Source organism: Vulpes lagopus, chromosome 14 (assembly GCF_018345385.1).
Source record: "Vulpes lagopus strain Blue_001 chromosome 14, ASM1834538v1, whole genome shotgun sequence".
NCBI classification, from domain to species: Eukaryota; Metazoa; Chordata; class Mammalia; order Carnivora; family Canidae; genus Vulpes; species Vulpes lagopus.
In genome coordinates this window covers 27,642,910-27,665,058 of record NC_054837.1, presented here as the reverse complement: position 1 = coordinate 27,665,058, position 22,149 = coordinate 27,642,910, and the positions used below count along the sequence as shown (strand labels likewise).

Below are 22,149 nucleotides of genomic sequence, written 5' to 3'. Positions count from 1 at the left end.
TGGGGGCAGGGGAAGGCGTGACCTTAAACCCTCAGCCTGTTGCAATTCTGCCTCTGGTCCCCCCCCCCCCCAAACTCTTGTCCTTCACACATCCAAAGTGCATTCATCCCATCCCAATAACCCCCAAAGTCTTAATTCATTTCAGTATCAATTCAAAAGTCTAAAATCCCAAGTCTCACCAAAATCAGCTGTAAGGAAGACTCCAATTCCTCTCTAGCTGTGAAGTCCAACATGTTTCCAAAATATAATAGTGGGAATGACATTCCCACTCCAAAAGGGAGAAACAGGAAGGAAAGGAGAGACAAGGGTGGCTCAGCGGTTTGGCTCCTGCCTTCCGCTGCCTTCGCCCCAGGACTTGATCCCGGGGTCCTGGGATCGAGTACCGCATCAGGCTCCCTGCGTGGAGCCTGCTTCTCCCTCTGCCTGTAACTCTGCCTCTCTCTCTCTCTCTCTCTCTCTCATAAATACATACAATCTTTAAAAAAAAAAAAAAAGGAGAGACAAGTCCTGAGAAGTCTGAAACATTAAGACTCCAGAATAATCCTCTTGGCTTGATGCTCTGCCATCTAGGCACATGGGACAAGGAAGTGCCTCCTTCCAGACCCATTAGGGTTGGAGGTGGGAGGTCCTGCCTTCTGGACACACTGGGGTGATGTTCCTGTGCCCAGAGATTACTGGACAGTCGTTGGGCTCCTAAGGCTCGGTGCTGCTCTCTTGGCTTTGCTGGGTTAAGCTCCCGCCCCAGCATTCCAGGGATGGAATTGCTGGAATGGGACGCAGGTGGCTGTATCAGCTTGGAGTCATAGGAATATCCTGCAGGATGAGCACTGACTTGGTGAGGGCTCCAGGTGGCCCTCTGCCTGGGTGGAGCCTGGGCAGCTCCTCTGAAATCTGGGTGGAGGCAGTGATACCCCCACAGCTTTGCAGGGCACAGCACCCACTGCTGGAGACCAGCTGGAGCCACAGCTGGAGCAGCGAATGGTGAGAGTGGGGGGAGCTCAAAGCAATGACCCCTCCCTTGAAATCCTCCTACCACTCCGGCCCTCGATGACCTCCAAAAGGCTTCTGGGGTCCTTCTTCTAATGTCTTGGACAGACACCCTCTGCAGCTCTCTTCTTTTTTTTTTCTGGGTCCCCACCAGAATCACCCTTAAATGGTCTATCCATGGCATGCTGGACATCTCCAGCCTCTACCCACTTCACCCAGTGCCAAAGCTGCTTCTACATTTTTAGGTATTTGTTACAATGGCTTCCACTTCTCATTACCAATTTCCTGTCTTAGTCCATTCAGATTGCTATAATATAATAACATAGACCGGGTGACTCCTAAACAACAGAAATGTATTTCTTACAGTTCTGGAGGGTGGAAGCCCAAGATCAAGGCCCTGGCAGAAGGGCCTTCAGTGTCTGGTAAAAGCCCCCTTTCTAGCTCAGAGATTATGTCTCCTGGCTATTAACCTCTCTTGGCAGAAGCAGAGAGGGATCTCTTTAGGAGTCTCTTTTATAATCCCATGCATGAAGCCTGTGCTCTCAGGACCTAATTGCCTCCCAAAGGCCCCACCTCTTAATAACATCACTCTGGAGGTTTCAACAGTAGTTTTCAGAGGATATAAACATTCAGTCCATAGAGGACAGACCAGGCACCCAGGCCTCATTCTCACCTGTGGCCCAGACTTTGTTTCCAGTAAGGAGAGGATGGGTCTGCAGAAGCACCTTTTACGGATGTACACACCAAAGTCTCTACTCACTAGCTGGATGGCCTTAGGCAACAGTCTTTTTTTCTTAAGCCTCAGTGTCCTCATCTGTAAAATGGGTGTAAGGATCTAGTGCCCACAAAGCTGATCTCTGTGGCCACCATTCTTCACAACCACTTGAGGGACATATGACTCACATCCAATTATAATCATCGCCCTGTTGGTCATGTGCTGTATATACAGGAGTGCTATCCAAACTCCCAAGCCCTTTCTATAAGTTTTCTCATCAAATTCTCCCCCATAGCCCAACGAAGCTAATCCTGTGACTGTCCCTATTTTGCAGATGAAGAAATTGAGGCCTAGATAATCCAAGTGACCACCCAGCTAAGAGAATGCAGAAAGCAGAATTCTAAACCTATCTGGGTAACTCCAGAGCCTTCATTCTTTTTTTTTTTTTTTTAAGATTTTATTTATTTATTCATGAGAGACACACACACAGAGAAAGAGACATAGGCAGAGGGAGAAGCAGCCTCCATGGAGGTGAGCCCCACCTGATGTGGGACTCAATTCTGGGTCTCTAGGATTACACCCTGGGCTGAAGGTGGCGCTAAACAGCTGAGCTACCCGGGCTGCTGCAGAGCCTTCATTCTTCATGGTCCCCTCAGACCATGGTGTTGTGTCTTTGAAGTGGGGAGATTCTGATCAGGACTAAAGACTTCACTTTTCAATGACTCAGTTTCCTCATAATAAAATGGGAATAATAATACCAATAATAGAACCCAAGCCAGGGCTGTCATTAGAATGAAATGAGTTAACATATAGAAAATGTCCAGAGCTATGCCATCCAGTACTGTGATCACTGGCCATATGAGGCTATTTATTTATTTATAGAAAATATTTCTTTTTTTTTTAAGATTTTATTTATTTATTCATGAGAGACACAGAGTGAGGCAGAGACACAGGCAGAGGGAGAAGCAGGCTCCATGCAGGAAGCCTGACGTGGGACTCGATCCCGGGTCTCCAGGGTGACACCCTGGGCTGAAGGTGGCACTAAACAGCTGAGCCACCCGGGCTGCCCCGATTCTTTTATTATTAATCCCATTCTGGTTAACCTTTGTTTTTAAGATTTGATTTATTTATTCATGAGATACGCAGAAAGAGAAGCAGAGACGCAGGCAGGCTCCATGCAGGGAGCCCGATGCGGAACTGGATCCCAGGGATTCCAGGATCGCTCCCTGAGCCAAAGGCAGCCGCTCAACTGCTGAGCCACCCAGGCATTCCTCTGGTTAATCTTTGTGTTGCTGTTATCAGTACCAGTAGTGTTGTTAATACCACTGCTAATGGTATTAATAAGTATTTACTAATGTTGTCACTGGCTGTTGTTTCATCACTGTTACTAATCCTGAGAGTCTCCAGCCCCTCCTTGGCAGGCAGTAGGCGTTCTCCAGGGTGGGTTGGTGTGAGAGCAAGGGCAGCGGGACCTACTGGCCCTGACCATCTTGCTTGCTTCCGGGGAATTTGGGGAATTCGGATAAACCTCCTTCTCACATTGGGCCCCAGGGACCTGTGAAGTGGGAGGAGCCACAACCCACCAGCCAACCCGCCAAGAAGAGGAAAATCGCATTTCAGAGCCAGGGTGCTCTCAAATCTAGGGCAAGGCACAGAAGGGATGTTCGCTTTAAGTGCTCTGCCTTTCTAAGGAAAACCAGAAACAGTGAGAAGTCTCGATTGCAGGAGAGCATTGAAACAATCCGCTGGACTCCGGAGGGGACGCCTGGCAAGAAGAAATTAAGTGAGAAGGGAAACCACTTTGGGCCTCAGAGAAATCTGGCACGAGAGACGGCTTGCACTGTGATTAAAAAGGGGAAGAACCACAAGTCCCCATTTAAGTCAGCAGAACTGCTGTCTGGGCAGTGAGAGGGAAAGTGCTTGTGGCTGGCAGATTTCAGCAACCATTTGACAACTGCTGTGTACGCGGCTGCTCTGTTGGCACCACCTGGCAGCTATGTGACTGCAAGCCAGTGACTGCTCTCTCTAGGTCTCATTCTCCCCAGGTGCCATATAGAGATGATAATATGGAGTGATCAGTTTAGGCTTCCCTAATACCACATCCTCTGATGCTGTGTGAATGTGACTGGTGCACCTTCTAATGGGTTGCCAACTCCAGACTTTGCAGCTCAACTCCAAAGCTCAACAGGTCCTTCTGCTCAAAAGCCCTCCGTGACTCCCTATTGCCCTCAAGATAATTCCCAAACTTGCCACCAGGACCTTCAGGACTCCTTGTGCCTGCCTTTCCAACTTTATCTCTTTCCATCTATAAGCCTGGTGTCACCACTGACTTCTTGACTTTCCTCAAATGCACCAAGCTTACTCCCACCTCAGGACCTTTGCACTCACTGTTCCTTTGGATGGGAATGCCTTTTGCTTAGGCTTTATCATTCCCCAATGCTTCTTGCTGTAGGATGGGGGAAAGGAGTGGGCCTCAGCTCAAATGTTAGTTCCTCAGAGAGGTCCCCTTCAAGCCTTCAATCTAAGACAGCCCTTTCTATCTATCTTTTAACTGTTTTATCTTACTCCCAGTCCATTATCCCATTTATTCATGTACTTATGCTCTGTGTCCCCTCACCAGAATGTCCGTTCCACAGGGCAGGCATGTGTATCTGTCTTGTTCACTGCTGCATCTCCAGCACCTAGAACAGAGCCCGGCACACTGTAGGCATTTAACAAGTATTTGTGGAAAGCACATGTTTATTGCTAGAGCTCCTTCAAGGTTATGGGATTTCAAGGATCCTACAGCCGACCAGCCCTGATCCCCATCTGAGTGGAGTCTGGAAATCCCCATCTTCTGGGGAACCCCTTTCTGCAGCTCCAAGGGCAGAACTCGAGCCTGATTAACAAAAACCCCTGTAGCAGTGCTTTCCCTTGGGCAAAGCCCAATGCTAAGTACTTTAATGCATTGACTCATTTAATCCTCACGGTAACTCAGTGGAGTGGGTACTCTTACTATTTCCATTTCACAGATGAGGAAATTGAGGTACAGATAAGTCATTTGCCCAAGGTTAGTAAGAGGGGGAGTCAGCAGGCTGGAGGAGTATGTTGTCTGGGAAGGGGTGATGAGGTTCCTGCAAGCTGGCGGCCTAATCGACTAGTTTCCTGTTGTGGGAGGGAGAGAAGAGTAGACATTCCTCTCTCCCCTCCCTCCCCTGTGTTGGGGGAAGGGCTGGCTGACAGCTCCACCTCAAACTAGGGGGCACCCCACTGTCAACCTCACCCCACATAAGGCCTGTAGAGAAAATGAAAGCGCGAGGCAGAGCAGGGAGGGAGGTCGAGAGGGCATGGGTGCCAGCGGCCTGGGAGGGCTTCCTGGAGAAAAATGCACTCTTCGGATACGGGCCAGATAGTAGTGGCCCAATAGCCACTGGTCGATCTACACGGGCACCAGCAGCCGCAAGAGCAGAACCGAGGGTGGGGACAAGAATCCGAATGGGGCGGTCTAGGGCCGTGGTGGGCCGGCTCAGCAGAGGCCGGGCGGGGTGGGGATCCTTCCCTGGGGGGTGATGAAAGCTGAGGTCGCTATTGCACGGACCCGCCCGGAACGTGCAGATAAGGCCTTGCAGGAGGGAGTCGCAGGGCGCGCCCCCTCGAGGCCAAGAGTCTCCAGCCCCCGGGCCCCGCCTCCCCCATCTGGTCCCGCCCCCGCAGCGCTGAGGCACCTGGGGGTCTGCAGGCGCTAGTGGGTGGGGCCAAGGCTGCCCCGCCCCTCGGTCGTTCATTCCCTTCTTTAGCCTGCGAGATGCGGCCGGGGCGGCGAGGCGTGGGCGGGGCTCCACGGGGCCCCGCCTCCCCCGGGGCCGGGCGAGCCGCGGCGGAGCGGGCTGGTGGGCGGGGCCACGCGAGGGCCCGCCCCCAGGAGCTGCCCCCTCCGGCCAAATCTGGCTCGCGGGCGGGCCGGGGCGTGGTCTCCGGGGCCGGCCCCGCCCCCGCCGCGGCCGCCCTCCCCCGCCGCGCTCAGCTCCCACAGCCGGTTCCTCTTTACATAACGGCGCGGGGCGGCATGGGCTCGGGCCACCGCCTCCGCCCGGCCGCCCGCCCGGACTGTCGCGGCCCGCGGTGGCGACGGCGGCGGCAGCAGCAGCAAAGTTTCCCCGGCGGCGGCCCGGGGGCGCATCCTCCCGCAACTGTCAAGCGCTGGCGGCGGAAATGATGAGGCGCTGGCCATTTTCCGAGCCCGGGTTTCCTGCCTGAGCCCCGCTCGAGCAAGCCGCGAGCCAGGAGCCGGCGCGCGGGAGCGAGCGCGCCCGGGGCGGGGGCCCGCCCGCCCCCTCGGGATTTCGGGGGGCCGGGGGCGCGCGACGCCATGGGCCGGCCGGGCCCGGACCCCCTCTCTCTCAGGTAAGCCCCCGTCCCCGCTGCCCCTCCGGGCTGGGAGGGCTCTAGAGGGGAGAGGAGGCCCCCGGTCCGGTCCTGCCCGCTGTCTGCGCACTCGCACCGCAGCCCGCGATACTGCGCGCCCCCTACCCCGGGTGGGGCTCGGGGCGGCCTCCCGCTCCTGCGCCACCCTCCCCGCTGACACCCCCACCCACGCACGTGTTGGGGATGTAATGGGGCGGCTGCGGGGAGGGCGCTTGGAGGCTGTGGTTAGCCCGTCAGTCGAGGGCAAGTGCCCCTCCACTTGCGCCCGGTCAGGAGGGGTGAAGCTGCGGGGTGAAGCGCCTGGTACCTTGAAAGTGAAAGTAGTCAAACAGGCCGTGAGGATGGAAGAGCGCTCCGGGAGCGGGGCCACCTGTCCCTCCCCACTCTGCAGCCCAGACCATGTGGCCACGAGGGTGTCTCTGGATTCTAGAAGCCCCTCTCCACGGGCCCCACATCTCAGAGGTGGGCCAGGCCAGGTGCCCCCAAGCTACTGAGTTTGGGGTTTCACAAGGGTTCAGGGCCCCCGGGCTCAGTCTTCTAGGAGCTGGCGCCCTCACATCCCAGACCTGGAGCTCAGGTGAATCTTCCCATCAAAAACCAGGGTGTGGGGTTGGGCAGGGGAGCATTGCCTTATAGGTCAGCATGGCTGGGAGCGTAATTTCAGAGACCTTTAATGCTTAGTGCAGAAATCCCCTCCATTCCCTCCCTCTGACCATGGGGCTTTTGGGATGATGGGGACTGTATTTGAGGAACTGGGGAGGGGGGCCTGCCTGCCTGTCCTGCCTTTTTTTTTCTTCTTTAATTTCCTCATTCTCCTGTTTCTCTTCCCCATTCCCGGCCACAATGATGTAGGTGAGGAGGTCACTGCCTGCAGCTGGAGGCCTCCAGGGAGGGGCATGGCCAGGCCTGAGTGAGTGGGAGGAAGTGAAATTGGGCTGCGGGTGGGGGCTTTGGAGCAGAGGGCCTGGCCAGGTGATGTCTGCAGGGTCAGGGTCCAGCTTTGGGGGCAGGAGGGGCTGAGATCTGACCCACTCTCCCCTCACCGGGAAGATGAGCATCCCCTGCCACCCACCAGCGGCCAGGCTCAGCTAGGGCAGCCGGCACATCCCACCCCCCCTACTTACAGCCCAGCTGCAGGGCCCCTGCCCGGCGCTGGGCACATGGATCTCCAAGGGCTGTAGGCGCCAGTCACGTCTGGCTTTCCCATCACTGACCTGGCTGCCAGAGCGGAAACAGCCCTGGAGGCTCCCTGGGGCAGCGGAGGCTGGAGACCCAGCCCTAACGGGGGGAGAGCAGGCAGAGGCGGGCTGGGCAGGCTGGGGTCAGCAGATGAGAGGCCAGGGCCCACTCGGGAAGTTGGAAGGATTTTTAATGCACTTTTTCTGAGCCTTTTCCCACAACCCTCCTCTGGGAGGGAAAATCCTTCGGAGCCAAAGGGTGAACATTCCTAGAACTTGTGTGAGTCCCTGTGGACCACAGAGACAGCCAGCTGGGAAGGGGCTGGACTAAAGTACCAGCTGCTGGGGTCTGAGGACCTTCCGGGGCTCAGCACTGGGAGACGGAGGTCCTGGGGGTGTAGGTTCTGCTCTCCCACTGCTTCTGTCCAGCTGAGGGCATAGGCAGGTGACACATGTGGACCTCAGTTTCCCCCCACGTGAAATGGGATACTAACAGGTTTGTGGTAGGGATTTAATGAGCCACTGTGTGGAAAGCACCTGTTGCCTGGCAAAGGGTTCAATTACAGGTGGTGGTGATGATTTATCATGCCCATCATTAGCGTTATTTTCCTGGCTGTGGACTGTTTGTTCATCAGCATCCCTTGAGCACCTCCAGCATATGTGCAGCCCTGGGGTGGTGGAGAGGGTCCTGAATCTTTTTGGGAGAAGAATCCCGAAGATGCAGGCAGGATGAGGTGATGGTGCTTCCTGGCTGTGAGGCCTTGCTCACCTGTCCCAGGCTCAGTTTCCTCATCTGTCAAATGTGTGTGATAAGAGTTCCTAATTCTTAGGGTCATTGGAACCATATGAGTGAATTCACAAAGCGTTTAGAGCATTTTGATGGGGAGTAGTAGTAGTAATAATGTTGAGACTGTTATTGTTTGTTGTGGATGTGAGCCCTGATTGTTCTTCCTGATCCAGCCCCCATTCCTGTGAACCCTGGGCTTGATCCTTCTCCGATAGATAGAACTTTCTAGTACAAATCAGATTCTGTGGAACGACTCCAGATGTGGTAGCCTGGGTCCAGCAGGCACAGGGTTGCCCTGCAGCAGTTCAGCTTTTGGGTGTCCTGGGATATCTTGGTCCAGCTGTGTCACCCCAGGACACCCTCTACCTCCTGGATGGACCCTCCCCAAGGTTGGGGGGGGGGGTTGGACAGGGCTGGAGGCACCTGGAGAGACCTCCCAGTCCCACCACAGCCCATTTTTGGGGGTGGGGATGGTGTATGTGGAGATGAACATAAAGCACTCAGTGCTGGACCGTACCTGACAATAATAGATAATTATATTATTAATATTATTAGATGAGACACCTCTCTTATTAAATTCCCACTTCTCCCTGGTATTGGTCAGGCTCAGGAGCCAAATCTGGGATCTGCCAGTTTCTAGCTGTGAGGCCTGGGGCAAGTTACCTGACCTCTCTGGGCCTCATCTGTCCAATGGGCACCAAGAGTCCCAGCCTTTCCCAGGGATATGAGCCCGTGGGTAGGCTAGTATAGAGTGTATGAGCCAGGCCTGGTGTGGGGACTCGAACTGTGATGGTTGTAACTGCGATGGCTACGTGCCCCTGGGCTTGTCCCATAACCCCTCAGAGCTCCCATATCCTCCTCTGTGATGGGGGAGTGCCAGTGACTGCTCCGTAGGATCGTGTTGAAGAGAGGCATGAACAATGCCTGGCATGCAGTCAGTGCTCAATAAGTGTGAGCTAGGGCTGTCAGTGCCCCAGATGGGGCTGGCACTTAACTGCTGGGTTTCCTGGGAAAATGGTCCCAAGGGGCCCCCTGGGTGTTCAGCATCTCTGGATGGGGGGAGCAGGAAGCCACTTCCATCTGGCAGATGGGAGAAGCCTGCCTTGGAGTCCAGAGGTGTAGCACAAGTTTCTTGTTCCCAGCCAGACCCTGTTCCCAGCTACCCGCCCTCCCTGAGGAAACTGAGGCGGGCAGCCTGCCCAGGGGAAGTGACTCAGCTGGGGTCACTCGCTGAGTCAGGCCTAATTGGACCCAGGAGCCCCGCACCCCAGCTCCCTGGTTTCCGGGGGCCTGCAGTCCCTTGGAAACCAGGCAGGTCTAAAGGCCACAGCTGGACACCCGCTTGCTCGGGCCTGACCCCGGGCCACCACCATTCCTCAGGGCTCCAAGGCCCCGCTGACCACCATTGGGCTTCTCGACCTGTGTCCTTCTTCCCACCGGGGGCAAGGGGCACTTCCCCAGGAGAGTGAGTCCTCCTGGTGTCCCCTAGCCCCGCCCCGACCGGAAACCCAGCAGCTGAGCAGATGGCTGGAAGATTTTTTTCCTCCCACGCCACCCTGTCAGGGGTCGGGGAGGAGGGCCAGGCTGCAGGCTTCCTCGTGAGCCAGGCCGGAGCCCCAGGGGGCCTGCCCGGATGTGGGCCCCCACCCCGGTGGGCTGGGGGGAGGCTGCCACTGGCCCTTGTGTCCCCCAGGGAGGCCTGGGAGGGAGGAAGTCTATGCCCTGCTCACCGGGGGCTGACTCACAGGGTGCCTGGTAGAGGTACTGGCCTTGGGGAGCCGGAGGACTGGAAATTTGATGGGGAAGGTGGTCTCAAAAGCAGGCCTTTGGCACAACTATGCCCTTGGAGAGCTAGCACTCTGGTGTCCTCTCACAGGAGGACAAGTCCAGAGAAGGTGAGCGTGGAGAGAGGTTCACCCCTCCTGATGCTGCGAAGCCGCACCATTGCAGGGTGCAGAGCTCACTGAGAGGCTTCCCCCTCGGTAGAATCTCGCCCTTCTATCCTCAACTCAGAGGCAGTTAAATCACGTACTGGGGTAGGAGGGGCTGTGGCTGGCAAGTACTGCCCATTCTTGAGGGATAGTCCTTGGCTCTCTCCTGAAGCCTAGCTGGGAAGGTGGTCGGGTGTCAGGTGTGGGGACAGAGGTGTGGGGACAGAGCCAGAGGACATTTCCTGCTCTGGCAGACTGTGCCAACCTGATAAATGTCCTTGTGCACTAGGTGACCCTAGAAGAGGGTATGTTAGGACTCCACTGACTGCACAGTGATCTAGGACAGAACCCCCGTCTCAGCCTGTCCAGCCCCTAAGAACCTTCACTCCCTACTTTCCAGGGGCTTCTTTACCATCTGGACAGCCTGAATGGTGTGAAAGGGCAATGGGCTGACTGCCAGGCTGTGTGTGTTGGAATCCCCCAATTCTCTGGGCTTCCTTGGGCAGGGGGTCTGGGCTGCTGGAGAAGCTGGTGCTGTAGGTGGGAAAGATCAAGATGCTTTCTGTGGCCTGTAGTCAACCTGGAGGCCTCCATGGAGGAGGTGTCTCTCTCTGAAGGTGTGAGACTTCCTGCCCAAACATCTGTGAGCTGGGGGCAGGGGAATCTGTGGACCTGGGAAAGGATGGGAGCTCTGGACTGGCTCATTTTAACTTCATTTACCGCAGTTTAAACTATCCTTCCCAAGCCTTGGCAGGTGGAATTCCCACAGGTGGGTAAAGGCCTTCTCTGCACCTGGGCCTGATAATTAAATGGGAAATGTTAGCTTCCCCAGATTACGTTGTTACTCAGGGTGATTGGATAGAGGAGGGGCTGATGAGCCAGTCTCTGGGGTCATGGGTTAGAGTGGGCCCCACAGCTCAGATTCCCTGCTTACAGCCAGGATTTCCAGCTGTTCGGTGCCTCATTTCTCACTGATTTGGTAGAGGCTCAAGGATCCCTTAGGATGGTATGCTTGAACGGGGGACACCAAGCTCTAACTAAGGCTTTAAGGCCCCTCACCAGCTTGCCCTCCGCAGGCACTCTGGTGGACACAGTTGTCTTGAACTTGGGGGTCCTGAGAGGCAGATCCACCCCCACCCGGGGCCCTAGGATCGGCAAGGAGACCGTGATCTCCTTGGGTTTGCTGTGGGGATTTTGGGGGAAGGGGGTGCCAGGATTAGGCCTTTCTGCTCCACATAACATCTTCCTTGCCCCTCAACCCACTGTGGGATTTAGGAAATCCTGGAGCCCCACCTCCACACTCGTAGCTGGGAACTCCCTGCCCCCAAGCTCAAGCTGATCAGGTGGCAGGGACTCTGGATTTGCAGGCACCTCTGCGTGAGTTTGTTCATCCCTTTGGCCACTCAGGCTTCCAGTGCACTGGTAGGTGGTGGGGGAGGGGGCAAGAAGGGAATGGGTAGAAGTGCCCCACCAACTTATATCCCCCAGCCTAAGCCTGGAGGTTCGTGGAAACCCTCAGGTGATTAATAAATGCTTTTTGCTAAGAGCTTTTCAGGCCCTGATCCCACAGTTGGTGTGATCTGATCAATTGCTTAGCATATAGTAAGTGTTCAATAAATGACTACCACCTGGGCTGAGGCCCAAGGAGGGGACCACCTTCCTGCTGCCTGGCTGCCCACCAGGAAACCTCCCAGGCATGCCCCCTCCCCTAAGACGTGGGCCACAGCTGAGTGATCAGTGCTCCCTCAGTGCTCTGATTGGCAATTTCCTGCCTGGAGCTCCTGTATGGAGCCGCCTCTCCCCTGAGAAGGCCTTTTGTTCAGGCTCCCTTGATGCTCCCTGCTGGCCCAGCTCAAGGCTAGGCTCCCTCTGTGGCTTCTGTGACTTGAAGGCCTGATATTCTCTGGAGCCTCTCTGCTAACAGGAATAGTAATAAAATAGCATCAGCCACTTGTTTGTTGAGCTCAGTGTCCAGTACCATATCCAGTACAGATCTCCATCCTCAGAATGTTGCTAGTGAATGCCAAGAGCTGAGTACTGGCCCATTTTACAGATGGGGACACAGGATCAGAGAGGCAAGCCCCCTTTTCTGCATCACACAGCGAGGAAGTGGCCGAGGCAGGATGAGGACCCAGGTGTGGTTGGTAGCTCCATCACGAGAGATCATCTACGTGGTGGGGGGACCTTGGCTGGTTTCTCAGAGCCCCACAGTCCTCTCTGTTTGTCCATGTGGGTCAGGAACATGACTGTAAGAGCATGACTATCAAACAGCAGCCCACCTCAATCCCCAGAGTTCATTAATTCATACAAGTATTATTTCAGAAGCAACTACCCTAACCAGGCCTTTGGGGGTGAGCAGGAGTGAGATGGCCTCTCAGCCTTCTGGAGGCAAATGGCCCTGGCTGAGGGGACAGGACAGTGAGCTGTTCTAATCCCAGCTCTATGCTTCACTGGTGAGCTGTTCTAATCCCAGCTCTATGCTTCTGGGCAAGCTGTTCTTCTCAAGCCCTGGCTTTTTTTTTTTTCTTTTTTTTATCTAGAAAGCAGACATATTGATAGTCTTCCGCCTTCCAGGGGAGATTAAACCAGTGAGTGTATATGCAAAGTGTTTAGCACAGTGCAGGGCACATAGAAAGCCAGAAATACTGTCATTTATTATTTTTGTTTTTCAATTTTTATTTATAAAATTGAGCTGTGCTCGACATCCATTATATCTAAGCCCTTCTGCACATCTAAACTTGGAGTTGGTCATCTGAGGGAACATCTGGGTTATGCCCTTTTTTTAAGTAGTTTTCTATTTACCCCCCAAAAAACAAACAAAAAAATTGATCGACATCCATTAGTTTCAGGCATACAACATAATTTTTTTTTTAATTTTTATTTATTTATGATAGTCAGAGAGGGAGAGGCAAAGACACAGGCAGAGGGAGAAGCAGGCTCCATGCACCGGGAGCCCGACGTGGGATTTGATCCTGGGTCTCCAGGATCGCGCCCTGGGCCAAAGGCAGGCGCAAACCGCTGCGCCACCCAGGGTTCCGGCATACAACATAATTAACGAGACTTCCTGTGATCATTTTACAATGTATGAAAATGTCGAATCATTGTTTTTAAACTTTGCCTTGTGGCTGTTTTCCTGAGCACCTGGTGGGTTTGGGACCTGGATAGAGGAGCTAATGCTTCCCGACTCCAGCAGTTGCTGAATGAGAAGTTTAGATCCCTTCTCTGGATTTCACTCTTTCATTTAATAAACATTCACTGGGGGTGGGGGGGGCAGCCCGGGTGGCTCAGCGGTTTAGCGGTGGCCTTCGGCCCAGGGTGTGATCCTGGAGACCCGGGATCGAGTCCCACGTTGGGTTCCCTGCATGGAGCCTGCTTCTCCCTCTGCCTGTGTCTCTGCCTCTCTCTCTCTCTCTCTCATAAATAAATAAATAAATAATATTAAAAAAAAAATATTCACTGGGAAGTGAACCATCCTCATGGTGTGCATCAGGTATTTTGGGGGTGGCTTCTGTGGGGGTTTCTACTGCCAGCTAGGGAAACTCTCCATGCTTCAGTTTCTCTATAAAATGGGGGCAGTGATAGGCCCAGCTTCCTGGGAGAGTTAATGCTTTGCAAAAGCAGGTAGAAGAATGCCTGACGTCTAGCAAGTGCTTGGTATGCACCGCTCTTCTGATGGGGGTACTGCGGTAGGAGGTGTGGTGAGGGGGCTGCCAGCCATCACCTGGGCAGTGAGTGAGCATGGAGCAGGCACGGTGATCCTCAGAAGCCTCCTGCTAAGGTTGGGCCCCGCAATTGGACATCGGGACTCTGGGGTGCCCAAGAGGTGGGTTGGCCCAGTGGAAGGTGGTTGGTGGTGGGGGAGCTGGTCACCATGCATCTGCCAGAGGAGCCAGGGATTCCAAAGGCAGCTGACCTCTTGCATTCACACATTCATTCATTCAAGGGGCATTTATTGAGCTCCCGGGGCATGCTAGCAACTGGGGCTGGAGCAGTGGGGAAGCTCACAGTCTGGTGGGGAGATAGCCACTAATCAGTTGTTGTTGTTGTTGTTGTTTTAATATACTTATTTTAGAGAGCAAGCACACATGCAAGCAGGGGGGAGAGGCAGAGGGAGGGAGGAAGAGAGAGAGAAAGAGAATAAGAGAATCTCAAGCAAATTTCCCATTCAGCATGGAGCCCAATGTGGGGCTTCATCTCATGGTCCTGAGATCATGACTTGAGCTGAAATCAAGAGTTAGATGCTTAACAGACTGAGCCACCTGGGTACCCCTAAGTAATCTCAGCTATTGGGTGATAACATGTGGCCAGTGTGCTGAAGGACAGGTTTAGGACTTGACTCAGTTCAGGGAAGGCTCCTCTTGTGTGAAGTTGGAAGCAGATTGAGAGAAGGCAAGGCAGAGGGAATACCAAGGGCAATGCAGAGGCAGCCAGCACCAGTGGGGGCACATCATACAGGGTCTCCTAGGTGTTTGGGTCTGGAGTCAGTGCTTAGGTCTAGTGGCAGTGCTGGAGTGCCTAGAGCTCTCTGGGTCCTCTAACCTGTGAGAACAGTGCTTGCCTCACCTGTGTGGAGGCATGGGTGTGGGGTGGCCACAGGGTTGACTGAGGTCAAATCACACACACATGCCTGCCTTCAGCTGCAGAGTGGTTTCCTTGGCTGAGTGTGGTGCTCAAGGGCACATGTGGCTCCTCTCCTGCCTGGCAGCTTTCATTGACTACTGTGTGCAAAGTACTTACGTAGAATAGGTTTCAAGGACTCTGATGTGCAAAACTGTTGACTCTGTGCAGAGCACCTTCCTCACTGATGCAGACACTCTGTACCATCTGGGGTGTCTTGCTGCAGTCAGATGCAGGGTCACCACGATGGCCTGGAGAGGGGGGCAGCCCTCATTGTCCTTGCAGCTGCCCCGCAGGTCTGCCCCTCCCCTGCCCCTGCACAGGGTCACACAAATAGAAGGTGCCCATGCAGTGGTAGAAAGAACTCAATTTCCAGGTTGAGTTCTCCACCTTGAGCACCTCTCAAGGACACCTAAATTATAACCGTTTAATAGGGTGGATACCATGGTGCCCCTCATTTGACAGATGAAACTGGGGTTCAGAGAGGTCCAGTCAGGTGTCAGAGGCCACGTAGCCTCTATAAACATGTATAGTGTAGTCTCGGGAGGGGAGGGATTTCTGTCTGGTTCACTGCCATAGCCCCCAGGACCTAGCACAGTGCCTGGCACAGAGTAGGCCTTCAGTAATAGGTGTTTGTTTGTTTTGTTTTGTTTTGTTTTGGAGGAGGTTGGTGGAATGAGCAGCCATAATTACGCGGTCCTCAAAGGGGCCTGGGGCCCAGCCCTGTAACTAGCTAAGTCCAGGGTTCAGCACCTCGGACAGCAGAGGGTGGGGGGCTTCTGCCATTTTGCTTGTGCAGTGCCCAGGAAGGAGCCATGGGGGTGGGAGGAGAAGGCAGCCCCAGCTGGGGTGGGCAGGCAAGGGTCTGCCAGTCCTGACAGCTCTCCCGTTGGGGCAGGAAATACCTTTGCAGTTCTTTGTGAATCTTATTAATTGATTCTTTTTTATTCATTGTTTTATGTTTATTTTTATTGACACCAATGATACTCTCATTGTAATATTCAAATAGTAACAGCCAGCCCTTAGTAGCCTTTTTCTAAGTTCTAAGGCTTTTACAATTATTAACTCAATTCTCATAATACTACTATGAGGCAGGTACAATCATGTTACAGATGGGAAAACTAAGGCAGAGAGAAATCAAGAACTCACCCAAAGTCACATAACTAGTTAAATGGCAGTGATGGCATTTCAACACAGGCTCTGTGTGTGTGTGTGTGTGTGTGTGTGTTTTAAAGATCTTAATTATTTGACAGAATGCATGAGCACAAGCAGAGGGAGCAGCAGGGAGAGGGAGAAGCAGGCTCTCTGCTGAGCAAGGAGCCCAATGAGGGGCTCAACCCCGGGACCCCAGGATGATGACCCTCAGGCTCCTTGTACTTAATCGAATCTTCTAGAGATAAGTAGCAGGAGTATTCCTTGGTTACTTGTATCTCAGTTCTGGTTCTTCCCCAGAGGTCACTGCTGTTTCTGGCAGATCTGCTCCAGTCACACTTTTCTTGCCCACCACTTAAACACATTTACATGCACATAAAAATTGATCGTTTGGTTTTATGTGTGTTGGTGTGCACTGGATCACAGAGTCTGCATGGTTCCGTGCAGACTGGGGATTTCCCTGGGGTGGTAGTGTAGACCTTCCTCCACCTTTGCCGCTGCTGCAGAGTATTCCAGCCTGCAGATGTGTCTCCGTTGCTTTACCAGTCTCTGCCTGATGGGCACTGAAGTTGTGTCTTCCTTTTCCTCCGATGATAATCACTGAGGGGGGAACACGCAGCAGGGGACTGTCTCGTACCTGCCGCTCTGCCCACCCAGGCACGCATTCCCTTGAATATTCGAAAGCGATTCCCTGGGTCTGAAACTGATCCTGCCAAGCCGCCCTGCCCAAAGGCTGTCCCGGTCGAGGGTACCGGCGGCGTTGTGGGGCGCGACCCTTTCGCTGCACCTTCACCAGCACCGGGTTTTACCGGTCATTTTAGATTCCTGAGGCGCCTGGGGATGATTGTCTGGCGGTGGCGGTCCGAGGAGTCCTGCGCTCACCTGCCCGCCCCCTCCTCTGTCGCCCACCCCACCGTGTCTTTTCAGCCTGGCCGCCCCACCTCGCTCTCCGCCATGAACGGGCCCGCCCTGCAGCCCTCCTCGGCCTGCCCCACGCCCTCCCCGTCCTCGTCGGCCGCGGCGGCGCCGTCCCCGCGGGGCTGGAGCGAGTTCTGCGAGCTGCACGCGGTGGCGGCGGCCCGGGAGCTGGCCCGGCAGTACTGGCTCTTCGCCCGCGAGCACCCGCACCACGCGCCGCTGCGCGCCGAGCTCGTGTCGCTGCAGTTCACCGACCTCTTCCAGCGCTACTTCTGCCGCGAGGTGCGCCAGGGCCGCGCGCCCCCGCCCGCGCCCGCGCCCGCGCCGCCCGCGCGCGACTACCGGGACACGGGCCGCGGCGCCCCCGCCAAGGCCGAGGCGGCGCCCCCCGCCGAGCCGGGCCCGCGTCCCGCCGCCCCCGCGCTGCCCAAGGCCCGCAGCTCCGAGGAGCTGGCCCCGCCGCGGCCGCCCGCCGCCTGCACCTTCCAGCACCTGCGCCACAGCCTCCGCCACCTCCTGCGCCGCGGCTCGGCCGGGGAGCTGCCCGCGGCCGCGGGGGACGCCGGCGAGGGGCCGGGCCGGGCCGGCCTGGCCAGGAGGCTCCTGCCCTGGAGCCTGGCCCGCGAGCCGCCGCCCGAGGCGCTCAAGGAGGCGGCGCTGCGCTACAGCCTGGCGGACGAGGCGTCCATGGACAGCGGGGCGCGCTGGCAGCGGGGGCGGCTGGCCCTGCGGCGCGCCCGGGGCCCCGACGGCGGCGCCGACCGCGTGCTGGAGCTCTTCGACCCGCCCAAGGTAAGCCCCCGCGCCGCGGAGAGCGCCTCCGAGAAGCCGGGCGGGCCCCGAGGCCCACTCGGGCCTGCCGGCGGGGCCCCTGCGCGCCCGCGCCCGCGCCCCCCGCTTTGCCGCCGGGACGCCGGGGCCGGGCCTGTCACCGGGCGCGGCTGCTGGGATCTCGCCTGCATCCCCTAACACCACCTTTCTGTTCCAGCACGTTAGATTCCGGTGTCTTGCCCATTTAGGGGCCCGGCGAGTTGGACAGGCTCCCAGGCCTCCCTGCTCCTGACGCCAGCGTTGAGGAGCGCGGGTCAGGGACTTTGCAGACTGTCCAGAGACACAGGGTAGGGGCGCCGGGCAGGCTGCGACAGGTTGGTCCAGGTCCCTGAAAACCCTGACCTAGTTTGACCGTGACAAATAGGAGAGGCCTTCCTAGGGGGCTCAGAACTCTTGTTTGGATTCCTGTGCGTGTCTCCTGACGTGTGGGTGTCTTACTTTAAGTGTTAAAATGCTTGTTTCTGAGGACTTAATTCAGCTCCGCAGTTGAGGCTGGAGGGTCAGGGCGTTACAAACACCTGACAAGCTCTATCTTGACTCAGGTGCATCAAGTTGATGGGACCACGTGGCTCTCATTCAGTTCCCTTCTCTATTAGGCTGCTAGAGAGTGAGCGAGGCAGATGTGATCACAGCCCTTGGGGGTCATGGTCTGAATGGAGAAGACTTATTCGTTCGTTTCACAGATATTTATTGAGCACCTACCATGTACCAGACAGGTGCTGGTGCTGGGGAACTGGAGTCTTAGTGGGAGCTCTTGAGGAATAAACCTACAACTGAATGTGGAATTATAAATTCTGCACATGCATTTTGTTGTTGTTGTTGTTTTTAAGATTTTATTTATTCATGAGAGACACAAAGAGAGAGGCAGAGACACAGGCAGAGGGAGCAGCAGGCTCTCCTTGGAGAACCAGATGTGGGACTCTATTCTGGAACTCCTGAGTCAAAGGCAGATGCTTAACCACTGAGCCACCCAGGTGTCCCAGCACACAAAGTGTTCTAAAGGAAAAGCAAGGAGGCCCTAGGGAGGATGGATGACTGAGGGACCCTAATTTGATGGTTGGGATGGGGTGTTGCCAAAGAATCCTCTCGTGTGAAGTAACCTTCTCTGTAGACTTGGGCACAGTGTCCCATTTGTGCACTGCAGTGGGCAAAGTGCATCTGAAGCCCGGGGAGTGTTGCCAGGCTTGGGCACACCCCAGTGACCTAGTCCCTGGAGGCTCCCTCTCGCCACCCCCTCCTTCCACTGACTCCTCCATCCGCTACATTTCTCTGTTCTTGAACTTCATACAAATGGAATCAGGCAGCATGTTGCCTTTTATGTCTGGCTCCTTTTGCTCAGCAGAACGTTGTAGAGACTTGTCCATGTTCTCATGTGCATCAGTAGCTCATTTGCACGGATGTACCACAAGCAGCCTATCCATCCATTTGTCAATGGATATTTGAATTGTTTCTACTTTGGGACTTTTACGAATAATGCCATTATGAAATTTGGGTATAGTTCTTTGTGCGGGCATGTGCGTTTCTCTCAGTTTCTCTCAGGTGGATTCCTAGAGGCATTGCTAGGTCATATGGTAAAGGCTTGCTTGCTTATTTATTTATTTATTTATTTTTTAATTTTTATTATTTATGATAGTCACAGAGAGAGAGAGAGGCAGAGACACAGGCAGAGGGAGAAGCAGGCTCCATGCACCAGGAGCCCGATGTGGGACTCGATCCCGGATCTCCAGGATCGTGCCCTGGGCCAAAGGCAGGCGCCAAACCGCTGCGCCACCCAGGGATCCCTTTCTTATTTATTTAGATTTTATTTATTTATTTATGAGAGAGAGGCAGGGACATAGGCAGAGGGAGAAGCAGGCTCCATGCAGGCAGCCTGTTGCGGGACTCGATCCCTGGATTCCAGGATCATTGCCTGAGCCAAAGGCAGACACCCAACTGCTGAGCCACCCAGGTGACCCTATTTATTTATTTATTTTTAAGATTTTATTTATTTTCTAGAGAGAGCACAAGCAGGGGGCATGGCAGGGAGAGGAAGAGGGAGAAGCAGACCCCGCTGAGCAGAGCGCTGATGTGGGGCTCGATCCTAGGACCCTGGGGTCACGACCTGAGCCGAAGCAGATGCTTAGGTGACTGAGCCACTCAGGCGCCCCTAAGGGCACGTTTATAAGAACTTCTATATTTTCTTCAAAGTGGCTGCATGATCTTATATCCCCACCAGCGTGTATGAGTCTTTTTCCATTTCACCCCTCCTAGTGGATGTGTACTGGTTTCTCATTGTGGCTTTAATTTGCATTTTCCTGATGACTCATGAGGTGAAGTACTTTTTCATATGTTTATTGGCCACTGAAATTAACTCCTTTGTGATATGCTTGTTATTTTTATTGTCCTTTTATTATTGCTTCATAGGAGTTTTTATATATGCTGGATATACTTCCTTGCACTGTAAATATCATCTCCCACTCTGGGGGTTCCCTTTTTTTCTTCTTTAATGGAATCTTTTCATGAACAGTTCTTAATTTTAAGTCCAGTTTATCAGTTGCTTTCCTTTATGGCTATTGCTTTTTGTGTCCTTTGCCTACCCAGGGTCATGAAGATCTTTCTTGTCTTTTCTTCTGGAAGCTTTATTGTTTGGGCCTTCACATTTTGGACCAAGATCCATTTCAAATTAGTTTTTTATGTACAGCGTGAGGATAGGGGTCATAATTCTTCCAGTTTTTCCACACTATTTGCTGACGTGACCAACTTTTTTCTCTTATGGATAGCAATGATGCTTTTATCCCAAATCCATTGCCCATCTGTGTGCTTCTGGAAGACTTTCCCTTCTGTTCCGTTGGTCCATGTGTCTGGCCTTAGGCCAACACCACACTGTCCTAATTGCTAAAGTTTCATAGTGAGTCTTGAGCTGGTGACTTTTGGACCACAGTCTTAATCCTGAGTTAAGAATTAGTGTCTGGGCTCCTGGCTGGCTCAGTCAGTGGGGTTGAGGTTAAGTCTTGATCTCGGGGTTGTGAGTTTGAGCCCCATGTTGGGTGTAGAGATTACTTAAAAATTAAATCTTTAAAGCAAAGGATCTCTCAGTGTTTCAGGCAGAAGGAACAGCAGGGGGGCAAAGGGCCTGAGATGGGAAGGCATTCTGTGTATTTTGAAGAATATAACAGAAGAGGCTGGGGTGGTGGGAGCACAGAGAGGGGAGATGGGGCTTGGAGGTTATGTGTGGTTAGAGGGTCCTGTGAAGAGTTTGCATTTTATGTCAAACACAACAGGGAAGCTGTTGGAAAAATGCAAGTGTAGATAAAAACTGTTTTCTCATCAATTTTAAAGTCTTGAGGTTATGACATAACGAAAGGCAAATAGCATCCCAAACAAATGGCCTTATCTCTGTGACAGCATGGGGTCCTTATAAAACTTCACTTTAAAAACAACTTCTGGGGCGCCTGGCTGGCTCAGTCACAGGAGCATGTGATGCTTGATCCTTGGGGTCATGAGTTTGAGCCTCACATGGGGGATAGAGATTGCTAAATAAATAAATAAACTTTTAAAAATACAAACAAAAAATAAATAAAAAGGAACTTCTCTGCTTAAGATAAACCATGTTGGAAAACCAGGTGTCAGGATTCAAGTGGACCTGAGTTTAAATAATGAATTAGGTTTTTTCCCAGTTCTGGGACCTTAGGTAGGCGGCATCACCTCTCTGAGCCTCGGTGTCCTCCTCTGTACCATGGGGCTACTCATAGTTCCTGCCTTGTGGTGCTGTTGGATTAAGTGGGATAGCCTCACAGGGGAGCACTGAGTGTTACTGCTCCTTGCTGTCATTATGGTGGTTATGGTGATGACACTGGGACTGAGAACACAGATTTATTTCCAGGGCTGGTCTGGGTCCTCAATGCCCACCTGGGAGCCACTGAGAGGGCTCCTATTCTTCAGGTGCCCTGAGGACTCAGAAGTGGTGTTCCATCCCTGGTGAAGTCAAGGCCTGGGGAGGAGGGACAGCTGGGGCCCTGGGGCTCTATCATAGGCCTGACAGTTGCTCCAAGACCTGCAAAGTGTGAGCAGCCCTGGTAGGGCCTCCTCCAGCCCCTCCACCAAGTATCTGGCTTGACTGAGCTGCCCAGCTCCATCAGCTCCCAGCTGCGTTTGGAACACGCTAGGGGCTGTTCCTGAATGTTGCCTGGAATGACTTGGAGGTCCAGTCTCTGGGCTAGGGAGACTTAAACTATAAGTCTTGGTTGAGTGTGCCCACCAGGTGGGCAGTCTCGACCTGGGACCTCTGACCCTGGAGTTGTTTATAGGAGCGGCCTTAACCAGAAGGCAAAGGAAGGTTGAAGGTCTGACAACCAGTGGGTGGTGGGTAAGGGCTGCAGCTCTGGATTCAGACCCAAGCTATGTCACTTAAAGGGCGCCCAGTACAAGCGTGGAGAAGCCCTGCTTCCCAGAGCAGGGAGAGGCCTGGAGGATAGGACCTGTGACAGGACAGCTGCCCAGGGACAGGTCACATGGGCCACAGCCACGCCATCCAGAATCTGAGGCCAAGTGGCCAAGGGTCATGGATCCCCAAGCCTCACCTCTGTCTCTGACCAGCTGTTGGACATGGACTAGCCTCTTGCCCACTCAGCCTCATTCTGTTCACCCATG

At 54.1% G+C, this 22,149-nt stretch overlaps 1 protein-coding gene across 2 annotated transcripts in view; it reads left to right on the top strand.

Annotated features, from left to right (window-relative positions):
• Positions 1-5,952: 5,952 nt before the first annotated feature.
• Positions 5,953-22,149, top strand: part of SH2B3 (SH2B adaptor protein 3) — a 39,568-nt gene continuing 23,371 nt past the window's right edge. For both annotated transcript variants that reach the window (XM_041728855.1, XM_041728854.1), the window contains exons 1-2: positions 5,953-6,085; positions 16,699-17,481. In XM_041728855.1, the coding sequence (XP_041584789.1) occupies positions 16,726-17,481 (756 nt within the window). In that variant the 5' untranslated portion in view covers positions 5,953-6,085; positions 16,699-16,725. The remainder of the gene's footprint in view (positions 6,086-16,698; positions 17,482-22,149) is intronic.